The sequence below is a fragment of the Chiloscyllium punctatum genome, chromosome 4 (genome assembly GCF_047496795.1).
Source record: "Chiloscyllium punctatum isolate Juve2018m chromosome 4, sChiPun1.3, whole genome shotgun sequence".
Classification (NCBI taxonomy): domain Eukaryota; kingdom Metazoa; phylum Chordata; class Chondrichthyes; order Orectolobiformes; family Hemiscylliidae; genus Chiloscyllium; species Chiloscyllium punctatum.
The window spans coordinates 95,154,091-95,166,382 of NC_092742.1; the positions used below are offsets into that span (position 1 = coordinate 95,154,091).

At 41.0% G+C, this 12,292-nt stretch overlaps 1 protein-coding gene across 2 annotated transcripts in view; it reads left to right on the forward strand.

The window, feature by feature from the left end:
* Positions 1-12,292, forward strand: part of LOC140476553 (transmembrane protein 87A-like) — a 69,074-nt gene that overhangs the window by 2,089 nt on the left and 54,693 nt on the right. For both annotated transcript variants that reach the window (XM_072569335.1, XM_072569336.1), the window contains exons 2-4: positions 901-961; positions 3,599-3,696; positions 8,646-8,762. In XM_072569335.1, the coding sequence (XP_072425436.1) occupies positions 901-961; positions 3,599-3,696; positions 8,646-8,762 (276 nt within the window). The remainder of the gene's footprint in view (positions 1-900; positions 962-3,598; positions 3,697-8,645; positions 8,763-12,292) is intronic.

The window sequence follows — 12,292 nt, forward strand, 5'->3', positions numbered from 1 at the left end:
GCTGACAAGAAAATTTTAAAATTGATGAGAGGACGGAAACTGGGTCAGCGAAAAATCTTCCTTCTCTCATGTTCCCCCTGTATTTTGTGCCCCTCACTCTCTCTCCAAGGGCTGGGTGGTTGCTGAGGGATTGGTTAGTCTGGACGGCAGGATGACGCCAAACAGAAACATGCCAGCTACTGTCGAGGACCGGTGTAAAACTGAGGAAAATGGCAGCAAAAAATTTCACAGATTTCAGTCAAGCTGTAGACAAAAAGTGATTTTATTTGTAAAATATCATGAATTCTAAAGCAATATCCAGTGTTTATACACATTTTGTCGATTTGAGTGAAATAAAAACTCTGTAAACATGGATTCCTTTGTTTACGATCAGATCAGTTATCCAAACAGTCAGTTATTCTAACAAAATACTCTCCACCATCTCATTTGGATAATCGAAGTTGTTTTGTACTTACAAAGTGAGAACACACCTGAAAACATGCAACTGCTTTTAATAGAATGTGATCTGTGTATTATTCCATGAAACCACAGTGTGTGTGTTTGGTTTGATTCATTAGCCTTGACTGAATATTTTGTTCAATATTTATTTAAATGCATACTCCAACAAACAATAACATAACTACAGTGCAAATCTTTGGCATTGCTCACATTGAGTCAATCTGCTATTTTGTAATGGGAGAATTACACATTATAACTGAGTGTTACTATGGTTTGAATTGCCTCAAATGGACAGGTTTTGGAAATGCTAATAAACTAAAAATTGTTTTACATTACTTTGTTAGTTAGTTTAGGATTTCATTTTACTGGCATGCATGCAGTCATGGTTGAAAACTGTTTTCAAGTCTCAAATTTCACTGATCATATTGAATTAAACTTTCTCTTTGCTTTGTTTTGCTTCAGCTCAATTCTAATTATACGTTCAGGAAGACTCTTTTCAATGGCAGCACTATTTTTTTAAAATGTAAGTAATAGTTTTTGTTTAAATTGTGTGTGAATTGGTGGTAGGAGGCAACAGGAACGTGTGATGTTGGAAGGTGGAGGTGGTGAGGAGTTCATTACTGTTGAATTCCCCCAAAAGCTGATCCACAATTTTATAATGGACAATGCTCAAAAGACTTGGTTGATGTTTTACTGCCAAGGAAAGAACTTGATATCCCTCTCATTGGTTGGAGACTGAGGTATTGTCATCGTGCCATAATGACCTTCCCATATCTCTTGCCTAAAACATTAAATGTGCCCCTTAGTCATTATAGCATCAATAAATAGGAACAGCTAATTGTTGTCTGCCTTCTCTAACCATCACACAGTTTTGTATATCTCCATCAAATCTTTCCCCATTTTTCCTTTAACCAGAAGAAAGATGCCAACTTCTCTAACCTAACCTTGTACGACTGCACTCATCCCAGGACCATTCTGGTAAATCTCCTGTTACACTCTTTGAAGGACTTCATTCTTGTTAAAATGTGATGAAAACTGGATGTCATACTGTAGTGAAGGCCAGCCCAAACATGTATTTGAAGTTTATTGATTAACTGTGCTGCAAAGCCACTAACTGGACAGACTAGAAAAACCCACTATCACCAGCATCCTGATTTTACTCTGGCCTGATAATTCTGATAGTCCACATAATTCTACTGAACAGAAAGCAACCTAGTTGCCCCTTAGGAAATTTATCTTTTTGCAGTATTTGTACTGCAGTTTTGTTTTAGTTTTACCCATTCATTTGATATGGATGTGGCTGTATTGGCTAGCATTTATAGCTATCCCTAATTGTTCTGGAACTGAGTTGCTTGCTAGGCTCATTTCAGAGGCCGTTAACAGTCAAGTCTGGAGTTGCATGTAAGCCAGTGTTTGCATGGTCTCCTTAGGCTAGCTTTGAATTCAATAAAATGTGCAATTAAACTTTTACCATCTGTTATGGTGGCATTTGAACCCATGATCCCAGAATATTAGCTTGTGATTGTCTGTTACAATTCCAGTGACATTATCTCTACACCACCATCTTCCCACACAATTATGAACTTTTATGATTTCACCACGGATAAAACAGGAAATTTGGTTTTTAATATCTTGGTGATCAGCTGCCTTCTTAAACTGCTTGCACCTTTAAAAGGAGGAAATGGTCTTTCAGCTACTCAAATCTATTCCACCACTCTAGATCATGGCTGATCATTTACCTCCATGCCATTTTCCTGCACTATCCCTATATTTCAAGGAAGGTTTGGATAATCTCTTGATATATGTGAACAAAATTTAAAGGAAGATGATCTTTTAAAGACATAAGAGGCATGGATAGTCTTTAATACATTTTAAAAGTCCAATGGTTATTCAGTAGGAGAATATATAATCAAATTTGAAAGATTACATACACAAGATTGACAGAATTTCATCTGAAAATGACAGATTCAGTGCTTGCCTTTGCTATGCCAGAAGTTGAAAGTGGATAGACACCTCATGTTTACTGGAGTTAGATTTTCTGACAGCACCTTAGTTTTACAATCAAGTGTACGAAGTCTTAAAAAATTTTGAGCAAAACTTCATTCTCAGTGGTATGCATGTTCAAAATTGGGCATTCAATAGCTACTGCTGAAAATGTGTTGCTGGAAAAGCGCAGCAGGTCAGGCAGCATCCAAGGAACAGAGGAATCGACGTTTCGGCCATAAGCCCTTCTTCAGGATGCTACACAATGAGTGGAGGATTCGATGGTGGCAGAGCTACCGAGATATAGGCTCTAAATGTCTACACAAAGGGAGAGTCAGAATAAGAAGGGTAAGAACAGAAATATACTTGGCAATTATAATAGGTGATAGGAACTAGGGACTGATAACACCAGAATGAATTCCAAGAATATTAAACCTGGTATTTCATATGGTGACTCAAAATATCATTATACAATGAGTTATCCTAAATTTCTGTGGATTTTACTAAAAAGAAAGGTCAGTTTGAGTGAGATGAAGGTATGTACCTGATGTTAGCAATAAAGGGTAGTTGCTGTTGTGCTGCCAGTGGGAATATTTTCTTGGGCTAATTGGGATGATTAGTATGCTGCCATGCTATTTCCTTTGACATTATCCACGATCCCATGTACCATTTATATTTGTGATTGATTCAATTACGAATCATAATTCTGAAGTACAGTTGAGTTCAGCACAACAGTGAACAGCCATTGCTCCATGACCACATGTTACAAAGACCGACTTTGTCCACAGTTGAGAAAATATGCAACTTATGCTGTTGGCCTGCCTCTCCTCTAAACTTTTTACTTACTGTATCAGTAACAGCCCAATACCTGATGTTGTTTAAATTATTAATATTTTCCACACGGTATGAGTAGGAAATCAATTGCATTTTTATATTGATAGCTTATAAAAGGTGAGAGAGTATCTGCTGAGTTTAACAGGATGTAGCACATAGAGGTCAAACCTGCTGAGTGCAGTGTTCTGTGTATGTTGCCTTAAGTGACGTAAGGCTTAGTGACATGAGTGAACACTGTTGTGAGATTGTGGGTCTCTTTCACAGCCTTTGCAAATGTTTCTAGAAATAACATTATGCTGCTATCCTCACATTTACTCATTCCTTCTTTTGTTCTTGCATCTAGTTCTTGATGGGAAGAATACGTGTGATCCCTCATTGACTTTTAACATTTCATGGTACCTCAGGTATTCACACTGCTACAATGAAGTCTTCAACATGCCAGTAAGTCTAATTTGCATACCTTTGGTCATGTACTGCAATCTCAATTTTTTGTGTGGTCTTCCTTGACAATCACATGCATTTTATTGATGTTACTATGAAAAGTGCTGTGTAAAGGCTAAGATTTAACAGGAAGAAGGGAAAAATAAGGGATGATTGTTGTACTTTAATGGAGCTCTTTTATTGGCTTGGAATATTACCCTGTGGTATCATTAAATTGAATTTTCTAAAAAGTAACAAGAGGGAACATGTATACGTCCCACTTTAAGTACATTCCTTTTGATTTAGTCCTCTTATGTGGGGAATTGACAAATCTGGTTTAGGTAGGGATGTGAAATCATAAGCTACAGATTTTCACTGGTGCCGTATTTATCAGAATTGCTGCAATATTGTGAAATGTATTCTGTACTAGTGACGTTGACTGTTTGAAGATTGTTGTCAGAGTTACAGTGCTCAAGTTAATACAACTTCCCCTATTGTCAATAATAGGGAAGTTATTTGAATCTGTCATTGATTAGCTTACTTATTCCAATTGCTTGGTCACACTACCCCAGAGAGTACCAGCATGGTTTTGTTAGGTGCATGAAAGTTCTAACTAACCTGGTAGAATTTGTTTTAAGGACACAGTTGAGGTAATATATGTAGACATTATCTGTTCTGTTCCAGAACTCAATCAATAAGATTATGTACAAGAGGTAATTTGGAAAAATCAGAGTGCATGGAATTGGAGGGTACTAATAGATTTGCTGGAATTTTTTTCATTCATGGATTATGGATGGCAGCATATATTGCATTGAACCAAGTGGTTTGCATGGCATTCAGGGAATGGTTAAGAGTCAAACCACATTTCTGTGGGTCTGGAGTCAATTTAGGCCAGAGCAGGTAAGTACAGCAGATTTTCTTCCCTAAAAGATATTAGTGAATGAAATCGGTATTTACAACAATTGACTGTGGTTGCATAATAGCCATTTGAGTGGTTTTTTAAACACCAGATTTTTGTTGTTGATTCAAATTTTACCATCTCCCATGTTAGGTTTCTAACAGAGGACATTAGGCTGGATCTTTGGATAACTAGTGCAGTGACATTGCCACTACACCACTGCCTTCTCACAGTTTTAGAGATAGAAACTGGGTATAAAAATAAGCAGTTTCGGAAATATGACAAATGGTGTTCCTCAGGGATCCGTTCTGGATATCATTAACTCTTCGTATTGACCGTGACTTGGATGATATAGTAGAGACTGAATATCAATGTTATCAAGTGAGGGACAGTAAATAGTCTGTGTAGGATCAGGAAATTTCAGAGGGATGTTGATTGATCAAACGAGTCGCAACGTTATAGTGAAACACAAGTTTGTTCATCTTGTTCTCAAGACAGAGAAATGCTATAATTTTCTCATTGTTGACAAACTTTGTACAAACAAAGGTATTTAAGCATTCAAGCTCTCAAATCACTAAAACCAGATGGACATTTATAAAAAGGCACTCTGTCAGCCTTTCCTCAAAAAGGAATATAAAGGCGCAGAGGTGATGTTTCAGTTGTGTAGAGTCTTGTCAGTTTTCGACACCAGATGCCAGGAAGGAACAAGGTGATGCCAGTACTTTGCAGAATAAATTTTAGAAATGATACATGCATTTTGTTTATGTACAGGTTGTTCTGCTATAACGCACGTTTTGTTAACGTGAATTCACTGTAATGTGATTGATGAATTGGGTCACTTTCTAAAATGCAAATTTTAAAATGTGTGTTGGCTGTAATGCGATTACATTACCAACGCTTTTAAGTGCTGTTCCTAAAGCATGATTTTTCTGTAATATGGGTTTGTGCGAGAATGCAACCATCACATTATAGAAGAACTACCTGTATTGAAGATTGAGTACTGATTTGATGAAAATGTTCAAAAATTTGATGAGATTGAGGAAGGGAAACTATTTCTTCCATCAAGGAAATCATGAACAAGGGAAACATTTTACAAGTAAAGCTAGGCTGTTGGGACCAAACTCAATGGGAACCTTTCATGCAATGGGTAGTGGAAATTTGAAATTAGTTCTTTCTGCTGTCCTCCCTAACCATCTGTCATTGCTGTAAACGCTGTGGGACAGTTCCTTCCATTTCAAGACCGAGTTAGTTTTTTTTCATTAGGGTTTTTGGAGTAAAGGTGTGAAAAATGGAGTTTTAAGTAAAGACATGGCTCCATGCATCCTCATTACATTATAAGAGCAACTTTGTTTTAAATAATAGAACGTATCTTCACAGTGGAACTTTTTAATCCACCAGTTGTGGGGCAGAATAAATGTGGGAGCAAAATACTTTTTGTGGCACTATTTAAAATATAATTTGGAAGCAAGAGAACCATGATGAAGTCTGTCTCTTTCAGCCTCTGCCTGTGCTCTGACAATCTAACAGGAAGTAGCACTGTATTTTTCATAGGCACGGTGGCACAGTGGTTAGCACTGCCTCACGGCGCCAGAGACCCGGGTTCAATTCCAGCCTCAGGCAACTGTCTGTGTGGAGTTTGCACATTCTCCCCGTGTCTGCGTGGGTTTCCTCCGGGTGCTCCGGTTTCCTCCCACAGTCCAAAGATGTGCAGGTCAGGTGAATTGGCTGTGCTAAATTCCCCGTAGTGTTAGGTAAGGGGTAAATGTAGGGGTATGGGTGGGTTGCGCTTTGGCGGGTCGGTGTGGACTTGTTGGGCCGAAGGGCCTGTTTCCACACTGTAAGTAATCTTACAAAAAAAAAAGACTGCAGATGCTGGAAACCAGGTTCTGGATTAGTGGTGCTGGAAGAGCACAGCAGTTCAGGCAGCATCCGAGGAGCAGTAAAATCGAGGAGCAGGTTCTGGCAAAAGCCCTTCATCAGGATTACAGGCAGAGAGCTTGAAGGGTGGAGAGATAAGTTAGAGGAGGGTATGGGTGGGTGGGGAGAAAGTAGCATAGAGTACAATAGGTGAGTCGGGGAGGGGATGAGGTGTTAGTCGGTGGGGGGGGAAGGGTGGCTAGGTGGAAAAGATAGGCAGGTAAGACAAGTCATGGGGACAGTGCTGAGCTGGAAGTTTGGAACTAGGGTGAGGTGGGGGAAAGGGAAATGAGAAAACTGTTGAAGTCCACATTGATGCCCTGGGGTTGAAGTGTTCCGAGGCGGAAGATGGGGCGTTCTTCCTCAGGCGTCTGGTGGTGAGGGAGAGGCGGTGAGGGAGGCCCAGGACGTCCATGTCCTCAGCAGAGCGGGAGGGGGAGTTGAAATGTTGGGTCACGGGGCGGTGTGGTTGATTGGTGCGGGTGTCCTGGAGATGTTCCCTGAAGCGCTCTGCTAGGAGGTGTCCAGTCTCCCCAATGTAGAGGAGACCACATCGGGAGCAACGGATACAATAAATGATATTGGTGGATGTGCAGGTAAAACGTTGACAAAGACCCTCCGTGACTACCTGGTTAGGTCCATGCCCCCCTCCAACCCACCCTCCCATCCTGGCACCTTCCACTGCCACTGCAGGAATTTCAAAACCTGCCCCCACATCTGCTCCCTCACCTCCATCCAAAGCCCTAAAGGAGCCTTCCACATCCATCAAAAGTTTACCTGCACATCCACCAATATCATTTATTGCACCCGTTGCTCCCTATGCGGTCTCCTCTACATTGGGGAGACTGGACACCTCCTAGCAGAGCGCTTTAGGGAACATCTCCGGGACACCCGCACCAATCAACCACACCGCCCTGTGGCCCAACATTTCAACTCCCCCTCCCGCACTGCCGAGGACATGGAGGTCCTGGGCCTCCTTCACCGCCGCTCCCTCACCACCAGACGCCTGGAGGAAGAACGCCTCATCTTCCGCCACGGAACACTTCAACCCCAGGGCATCAATGTGGACTTCAACAGTTTCCTCATTTCCCCTTCCCCCACCTCACCCTAGTTCCAAACTTCCAGCTCAGCACTGTCCCCATGACTTGTCCTACCTGCCTATCTTCTTTTCCATCTATCCACTCCACCCTCCCCGCGCCCCGACCTAACACCTTCATCCCCTCCCCCACTCACCTATTGTACTCTATGCTACTTTCTCCCCACACCCACCCTCCTCTAACTTATCTCTCCAACCTTCGGGCTCTCTGCCTGTATTCCTAATGAAGGGCTTTTGCCTGAAACGTCGATTTTACTGCTCCTCGGATGCTGCCTGAGCTGCTGTGCTCTTCCAGCACCACTAATCCAGAAACTGTACTTTGCATGGCTGGTGAACATGCTACTGGTCTCAAATACCAGCACAGCTACGCAGAGCTGCAAGTACAAAAGAAGCTTTCTCTATATTACATTTTATCACATCTTAACGATGTTGATTTAGTGGGAGCACTCTTCGTTGCGTGTAAGAGAGTGGTGGGTTCATGTCCCAATATAGAGTCTTTAATATAAAGCCAGTACTTTGCCTGTCAGAGACATTATATTTTAGATAAAGTGACTAACCTGAGGACTGTTTGTCCTCGTAAAAAAAAAAATCCCATGGCACTACTTTGAAGAATAGGGTGTTCTCTCTGGTGTCGAGATTAATGTCTATCCATCACATAAGTAACCAAAAAATTTTATTGCCATGTTATTATCACAACTCTGTTCTTGAGATGCTTGCTGTGTGCAATACAGCTGCTGCATTTCAGTATGCAAAAACACTCTGCAGCTGTTGAATTGCTTTTAATGTACTTTAGAATATCTGGAAGTCATGAATGATGTGATGTTTCAGTCTTTTCTGTACATTTTTACATTGCTCATAGCAGAAGTAATTTTCCCTTCATATGAAGGCATTTCTTTCCTTTCCTCCTGAGTTTGTCACCATTGCCATTCAAGTTCCGACCCACCTCTTTCTGTCACAGCACTTTGCTGCCCCACCATCTCCACCCATTTCCTAACTATTCCCAAAAAAATGCAGAAAATGTCAATTACTTATATATTTCCATATTTCAATTCATTGCAGGATGGGCAAAGTATCGTTTACTTTGAAAATAATCGTGAAGTTCATGATGGATGGTCGGGAAGCTATGCACAGAATTTTATTGTTGTTGACAACTGCACAGAGCTCTTGAAGCCGCAGGTAATGAGGGTGGCATTAGGAATTCTGCAGTGTGTGTTTGTGGATACCACTGGCTGTGATGGATTCTGTACCATTATGTGGGGAGGGAGGTTTGGTAAGTTGTGGGGAGGGGGCACGATTCTGTAGGTTGGGTGTGGGGAGAGGGCTATTGTGTAGTATGTGTACGTACACATGGGTGAGGAGATTGAATGGATTCTGTAGACTGGAGAAAGAGGGAGCTGTAATATAAGGATGGTCTTTCATGCTGGCAAATTGTGTAACTGATTAAAATAATCTTTGAACTAAAACGTTGAGGGAAGAATTCATATTAAGGGGATTTAAAAAGTTGGGGGAAAAGGACAAGGTGTTTTGCTTAGCAACATGGCGAGGTTTATGAAAAAGGAGCAGAGGAAACATGAGGACACTGGCAAACAAGAGAAAAATGTTAAGAGAATGAAAGACTTGCTATCTGAATACAAATAATATTTGCAGCACGTTTGATGAATTGAGCAAAACTTGGGTGGCTTGGTGGTTAGCACTACTGCCTCACAGCGCCAGGGACCCTGATTCGATTCTGCCCTCTGGCGACAGTCTGGATGTTGCATGTTCTCCCTGTGTGCATGTGGGTTTCTGCCGGGTATTCTGGTTTCCTCCCACAGTCCAAAGATGTGCAAGTTAGGTGGATTGACTGTGCTAAATTACCCATAATGTTCAGGAATGTATAGGTTAGGTGCATTAGCCATGGGAAATGCAGGGTTACAAAGATAGGGTAGGGGGATGGGTCCAGATGAAATGCTGTTTGGAGGGTTGGTGTGGACTTGTTGGACCGAATTGTCTGTTTCCACACTGTAGGAATTCTAAGGAGAAATAAATCTGCAGGATATGATGAGAATACAAAGATGTGCTGGCAAGATGATAAAAATGGAATATTCATTAGTGTTTGCTATTTTGGAAATATTATAAGTAAGGTAAAGGAGGTGATGTAGCTCTCTTAACAAAGGATGAGATCTGTTTTGTAGTGAGAAAAATTCTTGACTCAGAAGATCAAGATGCAGAGATCGGAAACAGCAACTGAAACTTCTGACTGGTGGGAATAGTCTATTGGCCTTTTAACAGTAGGTACGGTGTGGAACTGAGAATAAATCAAGGGCTAATGTGAGTTTGTAACAAAGGTACTGCAATAACATGGATGATTTTAGTCTCCATATAGAAGGTATCTTGAGGGTTAGCTTGTAGAATGTATTCAAGGCAGTTTCTTAGAACACATGTTCTGGAACTAATTTGGGAACAGGCTGTTTTAGGCTTGATAATGTGTAAAAGCAGGACTAATTTGTGATCTCATAATGAAGGATCCTATTGGATAGAGGCATCTTCACATTTATTTTGAGGGTGAGAAATTTAACTCCTTTTTCAGGCTACTGCTGCTAATTTGATTTTTTCCAGTTTAAATATTGATTCAAGTCACCCTTTTACACAAGTTGCTGTTTTTTTGTTTACTTTGTCCAGTATTGTGATTACTGTTATGGGGTTAGTAGACCATTCCAACTTGTGACTTTTTTTTCCCCTGCTATTCCTTACTTTCACTCAAACAGATTGTACACACTGATCTCCTGAATCAAGGTAATCTCTAATTGTACAAACATTGAGTATAGGAATTAGGAGGTCATGTTGTGACTGGACAGGACATTGGTTACGCCACTTTTGGAATATTGTATGCACTTCTGGTCTCCCTCCAATAGGAAGGATGTTGTGAAACTTGAAAGGGTTCAGAAAAGATTTACAAGGATGTTGCCAGGGTTGGAGGGGCTAAATAGGCTGGGGCTCTTTTCCCTGGACCATCGAAGACTGAGGGGTGACCTTACAGAGGTTTATAAAATCATGAGGGGCATGGATAGGGTAAACAGATAAGGACCTTTTCTCTGTGTTGGGAGAGTCCAGAAATAGAGGGTATAGGTTTAGGATGAGAGGAGAAAGATATAAAAGGGATCTACGGGGCAACCTTTTCACACAAAGGCATGGAATGAGCAGCCAGAGGAAGTCGTGGAGGCTGATACAATTTACATCATTTAAAAGGCATCTGGATGGGTATATGAATAGGAAGGGTTGGGAGGGATATGGGCCAAGTGCTGGCAAATGGGACTAGAATAATTCAGGATATCTGGTTGGCATGGATGAGTTGCACGGAAGGGTCTGTTTCTGTGCTGTACATCTCTATGACTCCAAATACCATCCTTGGTTAACATTGCTCCTCCTCCATCTTTACCTATTCATCTTGAATGTGGTATGCTCCTCATTATTCATGATCCACCCTCCAACCATATTTCAGTAACGAGTGTCAGATCATACTTATTTACTTCAATGTGCACTATCAGTTGGTTTGAGTGCTATATTCATTCAGAGCTTTGTCTTTGTATGATACTTATAGCATTTAGTCTTCGCCGTCTGTGTGTACTCTTACTTTTCTTTCTCTCTTTTTGACTTTCATTTCCTATATCTTATTATTTGCCTCTCTCTTACTATGTCCCTACTCTTTGATATACCATATCTTTCCACATTTGATTCCTGATCCCTAACCACCACTATTAGTTTAAAATCCTCTCTATCTTCATAGTATGAAGTTCATAAGAAGAGCAGCCCCAGTTTCAGGTTTAGACAGTCCTTTATAGTACAAATTGCATTTATCAAATTGCAAGTCACAAGAACCAAAACCTATCTAAGGTTGCCCTGGCAAGTGGCAGGCAACCAACAAAGCTGTCTCGACTCTAGTTCTTTGTCGCAGAGAATGATACTTAACCCTACTACCATCCTATCCCTATTTCACACTCTATTTAAATGGTCTCCTTTGCCATGGTCACTTTCCTCATCCAGCTTGCAGGTGCCGTTCTCTTAAAATAATCTGATAGGACCTCAACCCTGATAACCTTGCCCTCTGTGTCCCCTTACCTGCCTCACTCGCAGTCATGCCATCTTGTCCCTGACAGAAAGCATAGGGTATGTTGGTCTTCAGAAGTAAGAAGATTCAAGTACAAGAGCAGGGATGTCTTGCTGCATTGTACAGGCCTTGCTGAGACCACACCTGGATTATTGTCTGCAGTTTTGGACTCCTTATCTCAGGAAGGATGCTCTTGATATTGAGGGAGTCCAAAGGAGTTTTACCAGACTGATTCCTGGGATGGTAAGTTCAATGTATGAAGAGAGACTGGATGATTTGTCTTTATTCATTAGATTTTAGAAGAACGAGAGGGATCCTCATAGAAACCTATAAAATTCTAAAAGCACTAGGCAGGGTAAATGCAGGAAGGATGTTCCTGACGACCAGGGAGTCCAGAACCAGGAGTCACAGTCTAAGGATATGGGGTAGGTCATTTAGGGCTGAGATGAGGAAAACTTTCTTCATCCAGAGAGTGGCGAGACTGTAAAATTCTATGTCACAGAAAGCAATTGAGGTAAAAGCATTGAATGTTTTCAAGATGGAGCAATACATATGTCCTTACACTTGAGGGATTGAAAGATTTGGAACAGAAGCGGGAACAAAGTACTGACTTGGGTGA